The sequence below is a fragment of the Pogona vitticeps genome, chromosome 2 (genome assembly GCF_051106095.1).
Source record: "Pogona vitticeps strain Pit_001003342236 chromosome 2, PviZW2.1, whole genome shotgun sequence".
Taxonomy (NCBI): domain Eukaryota; kingdom Metazoa; phylum Chordata; class Lepidosauria; order Squamata; family Agamidae; genus Pogona; species Pogona vitticeps.
This window is the reverse complement of record NC_135784.1, coordinates 302,382,919-302,404,547: the sequence shown is the minus strand read 5'-3', so window position 1 is coordinate 302,404,547 and position 21,629 is coordinate 302,382,919. Positions and strand designations below refer to the sequence as shown.

Sequence of the window (21,629 nt, the reverse complement as noted above, 5' to 3'; positions counted from 1 at the left end):
AACGATTCTGGAAAAGTTACATCCTGAGTTGTTTCTTTAAAAAAAAAGTTGCAACCACTCTTTTCTGTTGCTGCTGCAGATGGGGGTTGACTTCTGTGGATTTGCTCCGTCAGGGTGTTCATCGTGCGCATTTCCCGTCCAGGTTGTATCTCTTCTCTGAAGGACTAGTGACTGCCGGAAAGGTTGCAAAGGGAAATGCCAGTGCGCACAGAGAGAGAGAGAGAGACACTTAACTCAGGCTCTCTGTTTTTGCTGACCTGAATGCACCCACTAGACTCTTCGGCTCCTCACCCTTATAAGGAAGATGTCTCAAGCCAGTGCGCCTTAAAGAGAGAGAGAGGCGCTTTAAAGGGAGGGGAGAGCGCATGTAATAGATAAATAGCGATAGCCAGCTTGCTCCGGAGACTTCTGGCAGGCAGACGGTTTAATAGTTTTCTCGGGCCTTTTGCACACAAAGAGTGAACCTTCCAATTAAGGAAAAAGAAAAAAAAAGAAACAGATGTTCACAGGAAGACGGCAACAGCAACAGACTTTGCTTCTTAATATTCTTTGGTTGCTCAGTATCTTAGCATCTCAGGAATGGGTAGCTTGGTCGGCTTTTCAACCCAGAGAGTGTCCCAACATCGTCCGTGCTTTGGTGATTTTTTTTTCTGTATGCCAACGGTCAGAAGGCCTAACCATGTTCCCTACACACAGGCTCCACCGCTTAGAGAAAGTAATGAGCTATGAGTAGGGTTCCAGAACCCCTACTGAAACACACTAGATTTCAACTGCTAATAATATGTGATCTCTAATGTCCAGTTTTATCCCTTTGCCTCTTCCGTTGTTAGATTTATAGTCGTCATCCCCCCCCTCCCCGGAGCCGAGAGCACCATAATTCCCTTCTCTCTCTCTTCTTTAATCACCTATGATGTAGGTTAGGCTGAGAGGTGATGATGACTAACCCAAGATCACCCAGAATTTTGTACTGTGGTACCATGGAGAAAAAAAAATTGCTAAGCATTTTGGGTAGGGGGTTATGGGATGTTAGTTCCATACATAGCAGGGAAGGGGAGAGGTGAACCCCCTGTATACCCATGTGCTGCATTTCATGGTTAAGATTCCATTCACCCACCCCTGTGATTACTTTAAAGTTATCACTACAAGCCGAACATTCAGCATAATGTTCGGTGCAGAAGCCTTTAGCCCTGCAGTTCCTCGGCCTCTATTCTGTTGTGGTGTGATTTAGGAACAAATCTGCCTGCTATTTGAGTGAATTAGGCCACTGGTTCCTCTGGAGGGGGATTATCATGGCCCCACAATGAAGAAAATTCTGTTGCCGAGAGAGGTTTATGCATTTGTGAGCGAGCAGCATTGGCCTTCCCTAGTTTCTTTGTCTGGCACACATCTATAAATACAAAGTGCCTTGAAAACACATCCAGATGGTGTTGCCAGCATGTCACCATGTCCATGTGAGACCGGCGCTTTAGCAGTTTGGATCACCATCCAGGAACTTTGGGCAGCTTTCATGTAGGCCGTCCGCAAGAGCTTGCAGGCAGAGCTTTGGTGGCGGTTTATAACTCTTGCAGAGTGGTAGAGAGTTGAACTCTTAAAAAAGCATAACTTCCCCAGTCTCTGGCACGCCCAGAACCCACTTCCTCCAGCCACACATTGGCAGCATCTGAGCATTTCCTTAACTTCTGGCAGCCGTCTGGCTTTTCACACTGCCAGACATCCATGTCTCAGTGGCATTCTGAGAGTTTCAGTTCGCTTCTCCAAAGCGTTTAAAGGGGGGCTTTCAGGGGAAGGGAGAAGAAATTTATAACGAGAGGTATTTTGTACTGCAGAGCCAGGCTAAGCTATCCCGTGCCAGGAGGGCTACAGAGAATGTACATTAAAGGAGCCACGCTAATAAGCACCGTGAATAAATTTCTGCATGCATGAATTCATAACATGCTTGAATTTCCGCTGATAGGTACCTATATCTGTCCATCTATATACAGTATAAGAGCCAGTTTCCAGCATTCTGCCACAGTCTGGCAGGCCCATGAAACTGAACTCCAGAATGAGGCAGTGCAGAGAGAAGCAAGCTAAATTCCCAGTGGCTTGATTTAGAGTGGTTAAGTTTAGTTGGGGATTATTCAGAGCAAAGCAAAAGCAAAATGTGCTGCTGATAGATCACCCCATAGTGCTTATAGTTCTCTCGGGGTGGTTTACAGTTTAATTATGCAAGCTACACATTGCCTCCGCTCTCCACAAACTGGATAAATTTACTGCTCTCAGAAGGGAGGTTGAGTCAACCTTGAGCTGGCTATCTGAGCCCAGGTTATGAGCAGAGCCTTCATTGCAATACTGCAGTTTAACCACTGTGCTACAAGGCCACATTCAGCAACCACCCACCCCAGTGGATACCCTCTTGCATCCTCATATATAAATAACTGGGTGCTGTTTACTCCCATGGAGAAAGGAACTCACCAAATTTAAGATACTATGGCTGCATCTTCTGCAGAGCTTGGAAAAATTACTTCTTTGGACTATAACTTCCAGGAAACCACACACACCCCCGCCCAGGCCAGTATACTACAACTTCCAGAATTCCTCAGCTAGCATAGTATAACCCAAATCCTATTGGTGTAACTTTGCTCTGCAGAAATTGATGATGTCACCAGTTCATGCCACTAATATTTATTTTAGGTTAATTAAATGCTTGCTATCTAGGTTCTGGATTGTCATTGTGGGGACTGAGGCTACCAGCTTCCTATAATTCCAATACACCCCCCAACCATCAGAGTCAACAGCAGAGAATTCTACTTTTAAGAGGTTATATTAACTAGACACCTTCATTTCTTAAGTCCTTCTAAATATTTAGCTCTTGCAGATGACACAGGTTTAGTATACATTTTAGAAACAACCAAATACAGTGGTGCCTCGCTTTATGATTGCCCCGCATTACGATGAATCTGCTTTACGACAATCTTTTTGCGACTGCAATTGTGATTGCAAAATGATGGTCTAAATGGGGGAATTTCGCTTTACGGTGATCGGTTCCCTGCTTCGGGAACCGATTCTTCACAAAACGATGTTTTTAGAACAGCTGATTGGCGGTTTCAAAATGGCCACTGGGTAATTAAAATGGCTCCCCGCTGTGTTTAGGGATGGATTCCTCGCTATACAGGCAGCAAAAATGGCCACTGCATGGAGGATCTTCGCTGGACGATAAGTTTTTACCCCATTGGAAAGCACTGAACGGGTTTCAATGTTTTTCAATGGGGTTTTTTATTTCATTTTACGATGTTTTCGCTTAACTGCGATTTTCCTGGAATGGATTATCGTCGTTAAGTGAGGCACCACTGTATGAGGATCCTCGTAGTAAAGAAAGTCCAAGGAATCCATTCCCTGTCGCAAAGGCAGTTTTTCGCATCTCGGCACAGGGTGGAAGAAATGCAAAGATTCTGTGTTAAAAAATTTTACGGTTCAACGAGAAACACAAATATCTTGAATTTCTTGTTACTTCTTCTTCCCACATTGTAATAATTCCATAGGAAGAATAATTGACAGCTGTTCGCCATGTGGCTTGCAGTGACCAAAATGTTGTGATTTGTCACATGTTCCTGCCAACTTCTGGAAACATCATTAGGATGTACGGTGTGTGAGACTGGAAATAGTGGCAAGAAACAGTGAGTGGGAAAATCACAATAGAGGGTAGAGGTTTTTTTGTGTGTGAGATAAAAGTGACGCTTAAGGGTGCTTAAGGGTAAGGACAGTAGCAACAGGAGCAAATTGCCCCTGATGAAAGGTTTCCTTTGGCAGTTTTGGGCTGCATGTGACTTCAGTGCATTATGAATGAGTCACATGCACCCTGAAATTGTCTTCAGTCAGTGGCAATTGGCCACTGGTGATGACATCATAACTATTGGGAACACAGCGCTGCACAATAGGATTTCAGCCACTGGATGTATGTAGTGCCTAGACCTCCTGATGTTTTCCATTGGCAACCGTAATGGCTATGAACATATCCAATTGTCTGCTATATCTTGAGGCTTCAGATTGCACCATTTAACAAATTGTACAATTTAAGTGTGCTATGTGCAAAAGTACTTTCTTTTATTTATTCTGAAATTCCCACTATTCAGCTTTTACTAGAGGACCCTAGCTTCAGTATATTACAATAGTGGTCCCCAACCTTTTCCAAACCGCGGATCGGTTGGGGGTGGTGTGCGCTCGCTGGGGGGGCACCCATGGGTGTGGGGGGAGTGCGTGCGGAGAGCAGGAGATCTGTCTCCGTGGCCCAGTCCTGCCAAGGTCACAGACTGGCACCAGGCCACAGAACTGGAGGTTGGGGACCCCGGTATTACAAGACACCAAGAAAAACTTCTGCTTATCTACTGTCTCAGCATCCCATACACATTTATATATCTGTGCATATTTTCTCAAAGCTCATTGTCTGGTTTACTTTTAAATGCTTTTCAGTCATTGAGATAAATGGGGTGTTTAACTCGATGACTGAGAGTCCTTTCTCCAAAGGAATTTCCTGGCGTAGAGGAGAGCTTAAAATAAAAGGGAGCAAGGATCGCTGTTGTGTTAAGAGAGTTCACATATTCTTAGTGCTGAGCAACCTCACAGCAGCTTTCAAGGAGCCCAGCGTGAAGTACTTACTGCCAGGGGCAGCGTACTGCCAGTGATAAATATGGAGAGGTCTACTTTGTGTTCGGAGCTTTTTCACTGGCTCCGAACCCATTCCTCTGGCTGTAGTCAAAACATTAAAGTCTCTCAGAATTTGTTAGGTAAGATGAAAAGACTGCCAGGAGTGACTGACCTGGTTGTTTTTAAAGGTTAGGTTTCTTGAAATTTATGGCACATGGGCTTGTCATCTGAAAGAGGTTTTTAAAAATACCCTAAAGCAAGAGTACCATCCATTCTAAGTTAAGCATTTCTAAATCCCCTTCCTTTCCAATGGAAGATTTAAATACAGTGGTGCCTCGCATAACGTTTTTAATTGGTTCCAAAAAAAAAAACCTTATGCGAAAAAAACTTTATGTGAAACACCATTTCCCATAGAGATGCATTGGAAACCGGTTAATCCGTTCCAATAGGCACGGATTGCCGTCCTTAAGCGAAAAAACCCATAGGAAACATTGTTAAACGATACAATGTATCCTCCATTGGAATGTATTGTAGCTGACTCAATAGGTTTCAATGGCTTTGCGAAGTCAATTTTTGCAAAATTAAGTGTGTCATAAAAGGGTCAAAAATGGGTTTAAATGCTTGGATTAGCTTCTGCACCCTCTAAAACGGATGCAAAAGTTAATTTGGCTTTGATCTGACTTTTCGTTAATTAATGGTGAATTTTTTCCCCCAACTTTTGACAGCTGTCAAAATCTGACAGCTCCATTATTTCTTATGGGGGAAGAAAAAATTCACAAAAAAATAATGAAGACTCAGCAACTGTTCTAAATTCTTGGGTTCGTTAGAGGACCCCCTAAGTTGTGTGCAAACCTGATTTGGCTTTGATCTGAACTTTCGTTAATTTTTTGTAAATTGTTTTCTCCCCCATAGGAAAGCATGGAGCTGTCAGATTTTGACAGGTCCATTGGTTCCTATGGGCCAAAAAACAAAAATTCACAAAAAATTAACGAAACGTCAGATCAAAGCCAAATCAGGGTTGCACATGACTTAAGGGGTCCTCTAACGAATCCAAGCATTTAGAACCGTTTTGGACCCTTCTAAGACACTTTTTAAATTGAAAACAAAAAAAACGTTAAGCGAAGCAGGGGACCTAAAACCAAAAACGTTAAGCGAAGCATGGTCCCAAAAACGCTATGCGAAAATCGCCCATAGGGAAAAACGTTATACGAAGCACAATCTGCCTCTGAAAAAATAAACGTTAAGCGAAAAAAACGTTAAACGAAGCAAACGTTAAGCGAGGCACCACTGTATATAGTTAGAGCCGTAGCTCTTCTATATCTTGATACAAATGTATCAGCCCAAATCCTGTTGCAGAGTAACTCCTACAGAAGGCAGATGGTGTAAATCACATTGGCTTCTTACTGACAATTAATGAGTCCTTGCTCGAATTTTCGGGTTGACACCAACCCACTGCCTACTGCATGCAACGGAATTCAAGTGATAACTCTTTGCTTAGCGGTGAGAAGCTGCTGCAAGTTAAATCATTGCCTTCTGTAATTGTAGGATTGGAGTCCTGGATTATATCTGTACAGTGTCTAAAAAGCAATTCATCCTGTAACTCATTAAAAATGGCAGACATACGTGCACTGTAACATATTAACACTACAATTAAATATTAGTAACTTGTTGCGTTGCCTGTTTTGACTTCATTACTTTTTAACATCTTTTTATAGACCTCTTCCAGCTCTAATTATTCTAGGATTGTATGTAAATCAGCTAATGAGAGTTAGGGAAATAAATGGCCATACTCTACTGCTCATTGGCTTAGGTCTCTGAGGTTGGGAGTTTGAATTCAACTGTCCATAGAGTTCCTTCCAGCAATGCAGTTCTAAGATGATGAAGATGATGATGATTCTGTCCTATTCATTATCTTTTGGCCAAAGACACTCTTAGGCCACCTTCGCCTCTCCAATTAATATTGAAAGCTGGTGGCGGTTAGGTTCTTCAACACCAGTAGCTTTCATTTGGAGTGTATTAGGAACCAGTGAAATTTCTTGAAAGAAAGAAAGAAAGAAAGAAAGAAAGAAAGAAAGAAAATGGGAAACAAATAAATATATGAATTAATAAACATGTTGGTGGTATTTTAATAAAAGGAGCCGGCTCAGCCGAAGCATGGCACGAGGGCCAGAACAGTCGAGGTAATCAACACGCTCTGTGTTTTACACAGAGCTTGGAAAAGGTCTTTCTTTGTAATTGAGTACCTTCAGAGAACAATAAGACACGAAAATGAATTGTGAACTGCTGTTGTATTTGACCACTCATCGGAAGAATCCAATCTTGCATCTTTTCCAAACCTATGTCAAAATTTTGTTCCAGTTTGGTTCTCTTTTGACATAACAGCTTTCACAGTGACTCTCGAATGAAGCATACAACATGGTCAAATTGCCTCCAGATCTGTGTCAAAGATCAGTACCCACAATGTGTTGTAGCATGCTACATCCGCCTACTATTTTTCCCAGACCAAGCATGACAATGACATATCCAGAGGGTAGAGAAGATTCATAGAATCAAAGTGAAGTTGGAAGGGGCCTACAAGGCCATCAAGTCCACCCCCCCTACTCAGTGCAGGACTACAATCAAAGTGTATCTGCCAGATGATTATCTTAAGTTTTTCTTGAGAACACCCAAATCACCTGCACTCTCTATAGGTGATTTTATATAGGCGTAGTACATGGGACTCTCTACAGTCTTGTGTATAGCCAAAAAGTTGTTGTCTTTTCCAATACTCTGGCCTCAGCTGTTTCCTGAAAGCAGGTTCAGGGCTTCAGAGAAAAAAAGGCCTAACCACTGTGTGTATTACGTAGCTGACAGATGCTTTGCATTAGCTAATCACCCTCTCTACTGGCAGTATGCTTATATAATAATCACTTCGAAAATTCATTAGCAATTTAATCTCCTCTTGGTCCTTTCCCCACAACCATGTGCCCTGTGTCTATAAATCTTAAGTGTCTGAAGAAGTGGATCGTAATCCAGAAGAACACACACTCACATCAGTCTGTTAAGTCTTAAAGATGTCACAAATTCTGGGTTTTTTTTTTCATTTTGTCTTTGTCTTCTGTGTTGAAACAGAACTACCGCTTTGAAAATGTTGCACTCTCTTTTTACACAAGTTGTGAGCAACGTTCTGTCTACCGCAGTTGCCAGTGCCGTACTTGTGGCTCACAACAGCATAAAACTGATGTAGAATTTGGTTTGCAGCCAAACACCCCTTTTAGATCTCCACGACGTTTGCTCTTAAGGCCCTTGTACTGTAGGAGAGGGTCTGCAAGAACCAATTGTGTGATATTCCATTTTTTATTTTGCCTTCCTGGTAGCCACTGGGTTACTGCGCCAGAAGGGACCCTTTAGCCATCTTTATTAATCAGCTAAAATGTATAGTTATGATACGTTCTGCTGCCAGTAGGCAAAATTCATCATAACCTGTCTGCACGCCTTGAGTCTCCAAGCCTTCTCAAACCAGTTCCTTAGATCCTGTCTTTGACTGCCATGTAAACTAAGAAACCAAAGCAGAGTCTAGGGTGATAGCCACTGGTCAAGAACTAACTGTTGCTGATCATGTTTCACTGTTATGTCCATCATACCTTTCCTCTTTTCTTTCCTTAACTGCTGCCAAACTGCTTCCTAAACTGCTCTCATGCCTCCATGCTGACCCCAGGCGTGTTGTTCCTTTCCCCTCCATCTGATGGCCTTTCGTGGCCTGTCCTTTTTTTTTGTTCTCACTCTTTTGCAGAAAGACTTCACCATGAGGGAAGAACTGCAACAGAGCGACGTGGAGCGCTGGCTCGGCTTCATCACCTTCCTCTGTGAGGTATTCGGCACCATGAGAAGCAGCACCGGGGAGCCCTTCCGAGTCCTAGTCTGCCCCATTTATACCTGCCTCAGGGAGGTACAGAATCATTCCCGTTGTTTTTTTGGCCGCATATGTTGCATGACGTGATAACTTGTACTGTCTAAAGTTTGTCTGGCCGAGAGGTGGTGCCCTCAGATGTCACAATCAGTCACATCTGAACTTTAAGAGGATCATACCCACTCCTGGAAAAAAAGTCTTCCTTTTTTCCCCCTCACAGTTTATTTATTTATTATGTCCAGGGCTCTAGATGCATCCTCAATGTCATCACAGCCTACAACAATGGTTTTGACAAAAACTTTGAGTATGTCAAGGGCTAGTTTCCCATGTTCTGAAGCACTCATGATGCAAGGAATCTTGTAGCAGAATGTCATTTGTTCATCACATACCTTGTGAAAAATCGTACAAAGCCCTAAACTGCTTGAATCCAAGGTATTTCAAGGATTGTGTCTCCCTTTGTGAGCCTGCCAGGTTGTTAAGACCATCAAGAGAGGCCTTTTGATCCCACCACCCTCACAGGCATGCTTGGTGGGAACACAGCGGAGGGCCTTCTCTGTGGCTGCTCCCAGGCTCTGGAACTCCCTCCCACTGGACGCCAGCTTGGCCCCGTCTTGGCTGTCCTTCCGCAAGCAGGCAAAGACCTTTCTCTCCAGACAAGCTTTTCCCTCTGATACTGGCTGCCTGAGCCATGTTTTTTTTTTTTTAATGGATGGTTGTGCCTTCCTGCTTCGAAGTGGTTTTGGTGTTGCTTTTGTTTACCATTTTTTTTAGTGTGGCATTTGTATGATCGTTTTTAATATTTGTACACGTAACTGTTTTTAGTCTTTTAACGAAGTAAACTGCTTTGGGTCCTTCTTAAGGAAAAGGGTGGGATGAAAATATTTTAAATAAATAAATAAAAATAATTTGTGAGGAAGAAAAGGAGGGTGTATGATCCTCTAAGGCACTGGTTCTTAACCTTGAGTTACTCAGGTGTTTTGGACTGCAACTCCCAGAAGCTTTCACCACCAGCTGTGCTGACTGGGGTTTCTGGGAGTTGTAGTTCAAAAACATCTGAGTAACAAAGGTTAAGAATCACTGCTCTAAGGTGAGCGGATGCGGCCCCTGAACCTCAGAAGGTTGCCCACTCCTGCTCTAACCACATCCAGACTTGTCTGTGTTAATTCGAATTGGTCTCAGCTCCTTTTAACATCCTCTGAGTCGGCCAGTCACCATGTGTTCTGCAGAACTTGGCAAAGTACTATAAGTCGTACAGTCCCATAACCGGCATGGATACTGGTGGAACTCTGGCAGTCTAAAAAAAAAAGTAACTTTCTCGGCTCTAATCTTGTATTAGAGCATCATTTGCTCATCACATGCCATGTGAAGAAATGCTTCCTTTCGTCTAACCAAACTTCCTCCTGGTTTCATTGAATGTCCCAAAGTTCTATCAGAGAAAGCATATGGAGCTTTGGAACGTCCAAAAAAATGGCCATTATGCAAAGTGTGCTGCTTATATAGTACCCCATAGTGCTTAAAGTACTTTCTCTGGGTGATTTACAATTTAATTATGCAGGCTACACATTTCCACCACCACCCCAGCAAGCCAGGTACTCAGTTTACCAACCTCAAAAAGATGCAAGGTTGAGTCAACCTTGAGCCGGCTACCTGGGATTGACCCAGTTCATGAGCAGAGTTTTGACTGCAATAGTGCAGTTTAACTACAGCACCATGAGACTCCTCTAATAATTGACAAGACTGTTCCAGAGCAAAAAAAAATGCCACCCACATTGTTACCAAACAAACAAATAAACAAAAACAAAACCCTGGGGTGACAAAGGAAAATGCTAGATTTCACCCCATAAAGTGCTCAAAGACATCTTGACCTTTTCAAAGAGAACGACACTGTTCACTCCTGCAAAGAATCAAGTATTAACTGCACAGGTTATGGCTGTGCTACGAGCAAAGCTTGGAGAAGTTACTTGTTTGGACTGCAAGTCCCAGATTCTCCCATCCCTAGCTAGTTATTCTGGAAGTTGTAGTCAGGAAAAAAAACGTGTTTCTAAGCTATAATAAGGAAAGGCCTCCCTTGTCAATGCGTGCTTCCAGCCTCCACTTGAGAAGGTCTTCCTGAGAAGGTACCATTTTTCTGTGTGCATTGTGTACAAAGATGCCGCCATCCAGATTGTGTGAGAGACAAGGCTCCATTCTCATTTGCAATAAGGGCAGGCATTTTGTTAGCTAATGGTCATGCCATCGTTGCCATGAGATTGAACTGCTAGGGCTCCTCGCCCAAATCTGCAAGAAACAACAAAGGAATACGCAGCAGAAGCTTTGCTCCATCCCTCTTGCTTGCCTGTTTAGTCTTAAAGACAGAGAGTTTGACTGTGATGTAGCCGCAGGCGACGTTGTCCCTGGAGTCATTTCAGTCTCATCTGTATTTTGTTTAACGTTTTTTTCCATTCATATTGCTTCCATTCTTGGAAAGCTATAGCAGTGTGGTTAATCCCACCCATTCAGTGCTGTAACAACAGTGCAGTACTTCAAAGAAAGAAAATAGGACATAGCACAAAGGACGTAAGCACCCAGAAAAAGTTATTTATTTATTATTTTATTTGAATCAAGTATATAAATCCTCTTTTTTTCATCCATTATAAACCCACATTATGGCCTTATAACAAAATGAAATGAAAGGGAGAGCACTGTACAGTAAATGTGTCGTATTTAGTTGATGAACTCAAGTTGTTTTAGAAACGGCATCCTTCTTTGAAGGGAACGCTCATTAAAAGGTTGTGTTTTCTAAAGCTTGAAAACATTCCATTCAACATGGACTGACTCCCTAAATCCTGGCTTAGGTCTGATCTTTTTCCTAGCTCAGGTCTTTTCACAAGTATATCCTGCAAAATGCATAAATTATGACATTTTTGAAAAAAGTTTAATTGGTCCTACAGTTAAAGCAGAGGTAAGAAACGTAGGCTGAAATCCTATGTACTGTGGTACAGACAAAACTGGTTCCTTCTAAATTATTTCAACGACAAGTCCTGTAAGGCTTAGTCACCATGTCTAAAGGTCAGGAATTGTAGCCTGCATTGAGTTTCCTATCCCTAGGAAGGCATTGGGTTTCCTATCCCATGAATTAGAATTTAAAAAAGCAAGGTGGGAAAGATTTCTAGTAACAACAACAACAACAACAACAACATAAAAACACCCCAAGATTTCTTAAATGAGGTCTCTTTGTTTTTATTTTGCCTTGTTCTGCAGTTGTTGCAATCTCAGGACATTAAGGAAGATGCTGTCCTTTGCTGTTCAATGGAGGTAGGAATACTAAAATACTTCTGCCTAATCTCTTTGTGAATTCCCAGTGTGGTGTAGCGGATAGAGTGATGGACTAGGATGCTGGAGAACAGGGTTCAAATCCCTGCTAAGCCATGGAAACTGATCAGGGGAGTGGAACTGGTAAAACCACCCCTTAAATATCTCACTTAACTTGAAAGCCCTACTAGGTTCTCTATAAGATGGTTCCAACTTGGCAGTACAAAAAGACACACCATCTCTTTCTGCCTTTCTCAGCCTATGCAAAAGGTTGTTTGCTTAAAGAGCCACACAGTCCTCATGGTGAGAATCTATATTGCTTCACAGAAGTAGAAACCAGAATCTTGAAATACCTCCATAGAACGGTATTGCCTCTAATCACCACTGGAGCAAGGAAGCCAGGGGAGCATCTGCATTATGCAGTTATACCAGCTGAACACCAGTTTAATGTTCCTGGTGCCATCTGGAAAGACCTTGAGATTTGCATCCTGGTTCTAGACACCCCTAGTGCAATGGTTTTCGACCTTTGGTTCACCAGATGTTTTCAGTTTCATCTCCCAGAAGGCTAAGCCAACAAAGTGGGTGGCCCAGGGTTTCAAGGAGCTGAAAGTCTAGTTAGGCAGCAGTTGAGAACCATACCTTTAGTGCTCAATGATGAACCCTCAGTATAGAGATGTGCCATTATGATTAATTGGACTTCAATTCACAGAATTCTCCATTCTGGGAGCTCCACCTGACAGACCCACACTTGTAGACACCTAAATGTGGCTCATCTGGAGAAAGGCCTAGGAGTCTCCCGGCAAGCAATGGGTAAACTTCCTTGTCTTGAAGCCTTCAAACGACACCTTTCTCCAGGTGAGCCCTATTGAAGAGTCTGTCATTGTAGGTCTGTCAGGTTAGACCTTCTATAATGGAGATTTCTTATAAAATCTAAATGGCACATCTCTACTACAGAATTTTAAATACTTCACCAAACTAGAAATCCCAGGAGTCTGTAGGGTAGGGCCAAGGCCATTAAAGTGCTACCAACTTGGTGTAACTTCTAGTGAAGATTTTGCTCCCCCAGAGTCACGTTTTATTGCAAAACCAGCACAGAACTAGACCTACGAGGTAGACATTCTACAGCATTGTCATCCAAAGAGTTTTAAGACATAAGACATAAGACATAAGAAATTTATTTGTCATTGCGCTCACAAGTGGGTGCAACGAAATGAGGTGCTCTTCCCCAAAGTAAAACTGGACAACACTACAAAAAAAGTTAAAATATACACAACTTTCACCATCCAAATATAGATACCCCGTTTTCTCTCAGCAATTTAAATTCCACCAAAAACCTATGGCCCCGCATTTAAACTCAATACTGCACTTGGGTAAAAACTGTTCTTGAATCTGCTTGTCCTTGCTTTCAGTACCCTGAATCTCCTTCCTGATGGTAATAATTTAAAGAGCTGATGTCCCGGATGAGAGGAGTCTTTCAGTATGTTAGATATCTTCCTCTTACATCTGTTCTTATACAATTCTTCCAAAGAGGGGAGTGAACAGCCAATGATGTTTTGGGCCGTTTTAATCACCCTTTGAATTGCCTTTTTCTCTGCCACTGTGCAGCTCGTGAACCATACACAGAGACAGTAGGATAATATGCTCTCAATCGAACTCCGATAGAAGGTGATCAACAAACTCTCAGTCAATTGTTGCTTTCTAAGAATCCTTAGAAAATACAACCGTTGTTGTGCCTTCCTGATTAACGCAGCGGTGTTTGCACTCCAAGTCAGGTCATTTGTTATGATAGTCCCAAGAAACTTATATTCAACCACCTGTTCCACACAAACTCCATCTATATACAGTGGCTGAATGTCTGTTCTTTTTTTCCTATAGTCCACTATGAATTCCTTGGTTTTTTGGATGTTAAATAAAAGATTGTTTTTTTTGCACCAGCGGGATAGCTGTAATACCTCGTCCCGATACGCATACTCATCATCCCCAGAGATAAGTCCTACTAGTGTAGTATCGTCTGCAAATTTGATAATCCTATTACTGGGATGGTTATTGGTGCAATCCGATGAATAAATGGAGAACAGTAGTGGACTAAGGACACAGCCTTGTGGAGTGCCAGTGCTGAGTATCTTGTCAGTAGAGATGTAGTCATTCAGTTTAACCCTTTGTGGACGATTTGTTAAAAAATCCAAAATCCACAGACAGATAGAATCTGGAAAATCAAGATCTTTAAGTTTGTCTATTAATCTGTGGGGTATAATGGTGTTAAAAGCAGAGCTAAAGTCCGCGAACAGCATTCTTACATAATTCCCTTGTGTTTCCAAGTGGGATAAAGCCATATGAAGCACAGTATTGATCGCATCCTCGGTTGATCTATTTTCTTTATAAGCAAACTGAAGCCCATCAAAGGGATCAGGAAGGCAGGAGATAATATATTTCCGAACTAACTGCTCAAAGCACTTCATTAAGATTGAAGTTAGTGCCACCGGCCTGTAGTCATTCGGACTGTTTGTAGGCAACTTTTTAGGCAGTGGAACGATGACGGAAGCCTTGAGACAGACGGGAACTGCGCATAGTGTCAGGGATCGATTAAAAATTACAGTCCATATCCCAGCTAGCTGATCAGCACAGTCTTTTACCACCCGACCAGGAATCAAGTCGGGTCCAGCTGCTTTTCTGGAGTTAACCACTTTCATAGTCTGTCTCACATCCTGCTCATTCACAATGAAGGGGGGACTCTGCTGAGTAAATGATGGCAAACGAACAGTTTCAGTTTGATCGATCTCGAATCGAGCAAAAAAAGTTGTTCAACTCCTCAGCCACCTCCACGCCTCCGCCCGAGGAAACCTTTTTTGCTTTGTTTTAAATAGTGTCTTCAAGGTTTAGTCACTGCACATGTTCTGAGCATTTTTACAGGGGGGAAAAATGGCAAGCAGGGAATTGGCCCCAAAAGTCTGTTAGGGGAGAAAATGGATCATGAGGCAGCACACCAGAATTTAATGAATGTTGGTTGTCGGTGGGTTGGCCTTGCAATGGGATTGGAATTCTCAGTGGGTTTGGGGGAAAAAGACCTGTAAATGTAACGGATTCTCTAAGACTACTACTAATTGTCAGTGTATTGGATTTCTAATGGGGTCAGAAAAATACCCAAAAACTCACTCAATGTGAGTGGATTGTTCATTTTATCATGCTGTTTAAGATGTAATAAACCACATGCTTATTCTAGTATCACACATTGATTTGATTGCTCTTCCAAATTTTTATTGTTTGCATGTTGCAAAGTTGTGCATTCTAGAGTAGGCCCATTTAGTCAATTAGGAATTAGTGAGTCCTAAGCTCCATTGATTCAAATAGGCCAGCTCTAACTGTAACATATTATGCTAAAGTAATTTGCACTTAGAGTAGGTTCATTCAGATCAATGGAACGTATGAAAGAATTGACTCACCAAATCCCCATTGATTAACAGACCTCCTCTCGTGCAACTGACTACATTAAGCTCCAGGTTTTTGGCCAGCGTCAAACCTGTATTTGTGTCTTAGACAGCCTTGATGGCTGTCCATTCATACATCTTTCCAGTGCCTGGCAAATAAATTTCTGTTTCCCCCATCCTTTTAAAAACAGTGTAATATTCATTGTTTTGTTTAATCTGGGTATCGCAATGCTACTTTTTAGTTTATTTTAACATATTGATGATTTAACGATATTCTTCATTGTTTACTATAAGGTACCCTGATCATGTATTTGAGCAACATGGCGTATTACTTTAAAGACCAATAAAATGTAAAAATCTGCAGAGGAAGATGAGTTGAGAATAGGTATTCCTCTCTATCTCTCGGTAGTGGAGGGAAAGAAAAATAGAAGTGGCATTGGAGTTTGATTGGCACTCTTGACAGCCTGGTTTTGACCCCTTCCCTCTCTTCCTCTTCCTGGACAGCTGCAAAGCACCGGCCGGCTACTAGAGGAGCAGCTGCCCGAGCTGATGACGGAGCTTCTGGCAATCGCGCGTGACAAGATGCTGTGCCCCTCGGAGTCCATGCTGACCCGCTCCCTCCTCCTGGAGGTCATTGAGCTGCACGCCAACAATTGGAACCCCCTGACGCCCACCATCACACAGTACTACAACAAGACAATCCAGAAACTGACAGCCTGAGAGGAAGCTGGAAGCAAGGAAGGAAGGCAGGGATGATAGAGAGTCGAGAGGTAGAAGACACGCACTTTAGCAAAAAAGCAAAAATGGAAGGATAAGCAAGAAAGAAAAGACAGAGAGCAAGGTGGGTGGGGAAATGGGTTTGGAAAGGAACTGAGCTACAGCAAACACAAGAGGGACTGAGAGGCCTTTTATGGTCAGATACCTAAGAAGACAAACCCCAGCATGCTTAAGAATATGTTCGTGGGGCGAAGCATGTTTCTTTTCAGCCATGTCCTCAAGTGCCGTCGCCATCCCTTCTCTCCCCTGCTGTGTTTTGTTTTAGGTTTCCCCCCCCCGTCCTTCCCCCCCCCACCCCACCCCATTAAACTCATTGCTCATTCAGCTCCACATCCCGCCAGGTCATTGTTTGGGTTCAGAAAGAACACCGCAGACCTGAATAGCAAGTCAGAGAAGCCGGCGGGGATGGCTTTCATGACATTCTCCAGGGTTCACGTTGGCCAACTGGCAGGAGGTGGCCCACGGCAGATGTCTTGCCGGGTGGACAAAAGCCGACACGTTCCACACCAGACGCTGGTAATTGATGGCTTTTGTCAAGCAGACGCACGACCCCGTCTTCTCTCCCCCGCAACCCACTTTCTGCCGCTCCTCTTGTCTTCGAGGTTTTGTCTCCACCAACATCCCCCCCCTCTCTCTCTTTGCTGCTTCGTACCCTGAAAACCCATTCCAGATTAGACATTCAGAGGGGGAAGTCTAGGTCTCTTTTTTTGCTCTCTTTCTAAAAAAGAAAAGAAACCGCACTGAGTATTTGGCTTTTCTTTGTCGTTCGGTTATTCTGTCCACGTAAGTATTTCTATCTATGTTACTGTTGAGGTTTTTAAAGCAAAGCTAATGTGATGCTCTGAGGTTTGCAGAGGGTTTTGAAGTAAGGAAACAAAATCCAGGAAAACACTTTGCAAGTATTAATGCCAATAAACATCTTGCTGGGGGTTCTAATTAACACCCTAAATGCAATCGGAATAACGAAAGGATAATTCCATACACTGTTGGCTGTTGTGAAATGCACCAGTGTTATATCACTTTGTCACAGTAAACATGTAACAAGAGAACTTCACACAAGGGTTAAAATCTTTAAGTATCCGTGTTTCCAAGATCCTTGACCTAATGTGGTCTCTCAGATACCTAATGCCTAAGGGTTTTAAGAAAGAAGAGGGACGCTGGACAGCTCCTAGAATTTCCTAGGGAAAAAGAACTTTTCCAAGCAATGACATGGGTGCATCCTAACCACATGTTATGCATGTGATGCACAACACAGTTTCTCACGCAGACACAAAATGTGGATGTGCCTTAATTGTGCATACAAGTTGTCACGCAAGTGGAGTTGACAAGAGTGTGCCAGTTACTTTCAGAAACCATCAGTCTGTGGCTGATTTCAGTGATGATTGTGGTGCCAGCTAAATTAAAAGCAGCCCAGCCTTTTGGATAATGTTTTTTGTTACTTAGGCCTTGTAAACACACCCATATACAGACCTGTAATTGTAATTAAATAATGAAGTTGGTCCTGCTGTGTGTGAGCCGGATGGAAATGGAGAATGAAGGCTTGAAATAGTTCTTTACATGCCGGGAAATAGAAGGCAATTTGTATGTATGGGGGATTTCAAGTTTTGAACCGGGGGCAGGAGAAAGAAAGAACTCCTGGCCAGCAAGATATTTTGGTCCAAAAAAACTGTTGCTAGTCCTTTCTACAGTAGACCTATTGACACAGTGGCTGACTTGGAAGTCAACACTTGTGTAAATTTATTTGATTCTGGGAGTTTACTCTGATTGAGATTAGCAGCTGAATTTTGGTTCTTATATCTATGATTTTTTTTCTCTTCTATTTATATAAAAACAGTGTTAAACTGCAGAGCCTTGGAACCTGAAATGAAACATGTCCCTAGTCTTTTCCATCACTTTATGAAATCTGTTTGTATTCTTGTTGTAAAAACTACCTAAAAAGGATAATTTCTCCATGTGAAATGGAGATGAAATGGCATTTATGGACTGTTTGTAAAATTCGTATGTTTTCCTATACACCTTATTGGAAGCCGCCCAGAGTGGTCGACCAGACCTGATGGGCGGGATATAAATCAAATAAATAAATAAATAAATAAATTTATGGCCTTGAAGGAAGAAGGAAAAGTTCCTGAAGATCTCTTCAAACTAGAGTTTTGTTTTAAAATCAGCTCAGTCCTTATTGAGTGGATCTGTCCTTAGTGAGATAATAAGCATTAGATAGCACCAATCCTGACTATTGGGAGGAAGCAGGACAATCTTTTATTATCAGTTGCAGCTACCAACTACCATGCATTGCTTGAAATAGTACCAACCAGAACTGATAAAATGGCAGCTCTGGAAATCTGAAAATGGAGTTCCAGAAAAAGTAAAATTTCCAAGGTTTGGTTCTTAGGGTGGTGGCATATAAAGTATACCTGTCAGTAATCCTGGTTCCGTGTCACAGGAGTCCCATGATGAAAGAACAGTGGAGTATAAATGTATGGAATAAAAAAAAAGTAAATGTGTAGATCTGCACAGTAAAATTCAGCAGCAGAAGAAGCTCTGCTCCTGCCATGCTGTCTGTGATAGGGTCATCCCAAGGGCTTACATCTATAGCTGAAGGTCTTCAGAAGATGAGGATAACTCAACTCGGTCTTCATTCAGTTCCTGCCTTTAGCGCCACCACAGCTCACGGACTGTGAAACACTGTCAGAGTGAACATCCTGAAGACCATTTCTAAACATTCCAGCTGAGAAGTAACTACAGAATGTGTGTACTCTGCTTCAAATAAACTGGTGTTTATGGCCTCATTCGGTAGATGAAGCAGAATTTTTGTGAAGGAACCACAGGAGGGCTTGGGGGGAGTGAGGAAGAAGCCCACCTTAAGCAATAGATGTGTCATTAAAGGGAAGCCCTTCTCAGTTATTTTGTTCCTTTAGATTTTGTTCAGTCATCAGATTTTTCTCTCTCAAAACAACCTGAGGAGGAGCCCAACTGAATCAACCGAAACCTTGTTTCACCCTACATTGTCTCTCACACAGCGGCTGACCAGATACCTTTCGGAAGCTTACATCTATAGCTGAAGGCCCTCAGAAGATGAGGATAACTCAACTGGGTCTTCATTCAGTTGAGCCACCATTCCTGCCTTTAGTGCCAGAACACAAAGACAACAGCAGCGACTGTCTGCTTGTGCTTCCTAGCAGCTGGTGCTCAGAGTCTGATCCTGGAAGTAATGCATAGCTGCCAAGCTGGGTATCCTTATTTTCTACTCACTTGTTTGATCACCTTCTAAAGACATACATGTTGGTGGCCGTGCCTACAGCTTCTAGCTGCTGATTTCATAGTTCAACTGCAAATTGTATGAAGAAGTTCTGCTTTTAATCTGACCACCAAACCGGCTTTACTGGATGACCTGAAGTTCTTGTTGTGTGTGTAAGAGAGAGAACAAGTTTTTCTCTGTCCATTTACTCCCAATTGTATATAATTTTATATATCTTGGTCTGAATCTTGAGTTTCTGGTAAGCATCGTGGATGGGAGGAAAAGAAGGTTGATGTAACAGACTTCTCCATACAGAGTAAATGCAGCCAAACAGCATTGCTGTTTAATGTGCCATCAGAAATTCAGAGCAAAACACATGTTCAGAGGACTACAAATTTAAATACTGTGAGGAAAATGTTGCTGTCTCATTCCACTTACCAGACATGGAAACAAGTGGTTTGTGCAAAGCCCAAACTGTAACAGTGGGATACCTCGACAAGCATCGTGAAAGAGGATTGCAATTACTTTAGTAAATGGCTCATGTTATCCTTATGTTTCTGACTGATAAACTCCGTGTGGGAGATGTGAAACTATAGCCAAGGAAGCTATGGCTATAACCAAAGAAGACGGCATGAAGACAACTGGTCTTCTATTCTTTGTCCCATGCAAGTGTATTGCAGGATACAGTGTCAGTGAACGTAGGTCACAGCTGTGGAATATGTGGCCCTCTTTGTGTCATTGCAACTGTTGGTCAACAAGCCAACAAGAGAGCTGGAATTAAGCCACATCTGGAGGGCCGCAGTTGCCCAACCTTGCTTCAGCCATTGATAGATGTCTCCCTTTCTGTGAATTTGACTGATCCTCAAGGCAACTTGTTGACTGAGCATGGGGCACCTCACTTCAGAATTTTAGGGGAAGAGATGGACCCTTCTGGCTACAAGCCACCTATGCTAATTTTCTTTTTTTAAAAAAAAAAAATGTCTAAGCTTATGGACATCACATTTTCTGCAAGGAGTCCCATAGGTTCATCACACCTTTTGTGTTAAAGTAGTACTTTCTTCCTCTTGCCTGCCCTTAAGTTTCAGCCGGTCTGTTTTGTGTGCTTTTTCTCTGGGCCAGGCAGATAAGAAAATCTCTTACGTGGCAACAGTAGGGGAAGCGTGTGACTTTGTATGGAGAGGAACTCCACTTCAAACAAAGAAAAGCTGGAAAAGCTTCCTTTTTTTAGACTGAAATTTCCAGAATCTCTGCTGCTTTGGCTTTCTGAGGATTGCAGTCCAGAAATGAATTTTTTCCAAGCCCTGGAATAGAGGGAGAGCACATCAACTAGAGCAGTGGTTCTTAACCTTGGGTTACTCAGATGTTTTTGAACTGCAACTCCCAGAAACCCCAGCCAGCACAGCTGGTGGTGAAGGCTTCTGGGAGTTGCAGTCCAAAAACACCTGAGTAACCCAAGGTTAAGAACCACTGAACTAGAGCAAGGGTAACATCACCAAATAACTGCCCTTGCAGAAAACCCAACATTGTCAGGCCCCTTAACAAAAACAGCTGCATAGCTTGGAGTGTAAAGATAAAACATAGCAGCAAACGAATGTCTAGACAGACCGCTTTATGACAGTTATCCTTCTTTCACAATATTCCCACTGCATTGAATTCACTGTTTTCAGTTTGACCTGTGAAAAGTATTGTGGGGTGGGGTGGGAGACTGACAGGAAAACAGCATGCCCTTCCACTGCCTTTTGAAAACCCTAGATTTTTACATCATCACTTGCAATTTTCTTAGAGCATGAAGACTACCAATCCAATCCACATGACAGTAATTCTGTTAAAGTGCTTTGCTAATGTCAGCCATGAAAGCATTGGTCAGAGTTAGCCTTTAATAGAGATTGCTTTTGAGTAGCAGCCGTGGTCCCAAATACACAGACTTAATGGATTTAGTCCCGTTATTTTGCTGTGCAGTGCTGGAGTTCCCGTTGACCTTTGGACAACATCTGGGATTATCTAGAGACAGCTGTGTCTGCAGTCCTTACATGGTTGTAATTTTGATGTCGCATCTTTCAGTTTTGTGTCTTCCTACTTAGTTGTTATTCTGCCCCCTCAAATCACTTCTGACTTACGGCAACTCTGTAAATGAGCAACCTCCAAAATGCCCTGTCCTAACACCCCTGACTTGTTTATCTTATGTGATATTCTGATTGCTCAATTCAGTTATGGAAATCTAAATATTAGCAAAACTGTAAGCTGTTGGCATTCAACAAAACATTTAAACTAGAGCTTGGCATCATTAAGTGAGATGGCTAACATATCAACCTTAGTTGTTACTCTGTTCTTTTCATAACATAATGATGTTAGCACTGGCAGTGGATAATACCTTAGTAACATGTCATTG

General features: G+C 42.4%; 1 protein-coding gene across 8 annotated transcripts in view; it reads left to right on the top strand.

Moving 5' to 3' along the window:
- Positions 1-16,959, top strand: part of CTIF (cap binding complex dependent translation initiation factor) — a 199,192-nt gene extending 182,233 nt beyond the window's left edge. For all 8 annotated transcript variants that reach the window (XM_078384139.1, XM_078384138.1, XM_072992951.2 and 5 more), the window contains 3 exons: positions 8,396-8,551; positions 11,753-11,806; positions 15,733-16,959. In XM_078384139.1, the coding sequence (XP_078240265.1) occupies positions 8,396-8,551; positions 11,753-11,806; positions 15,733-15,948 (426 nt within the window). In that variant the 3' untranslated portion in view covers positions 15,949-16,959. The remainder of the gene's footprint in view (positions 1-8,395; positions 8,552-11,752; positions 11,807-15,732) is intronic.
- The last annotated feature ends 4,670 nt before the right edge of the window (positions 16,960-21,629 follow it).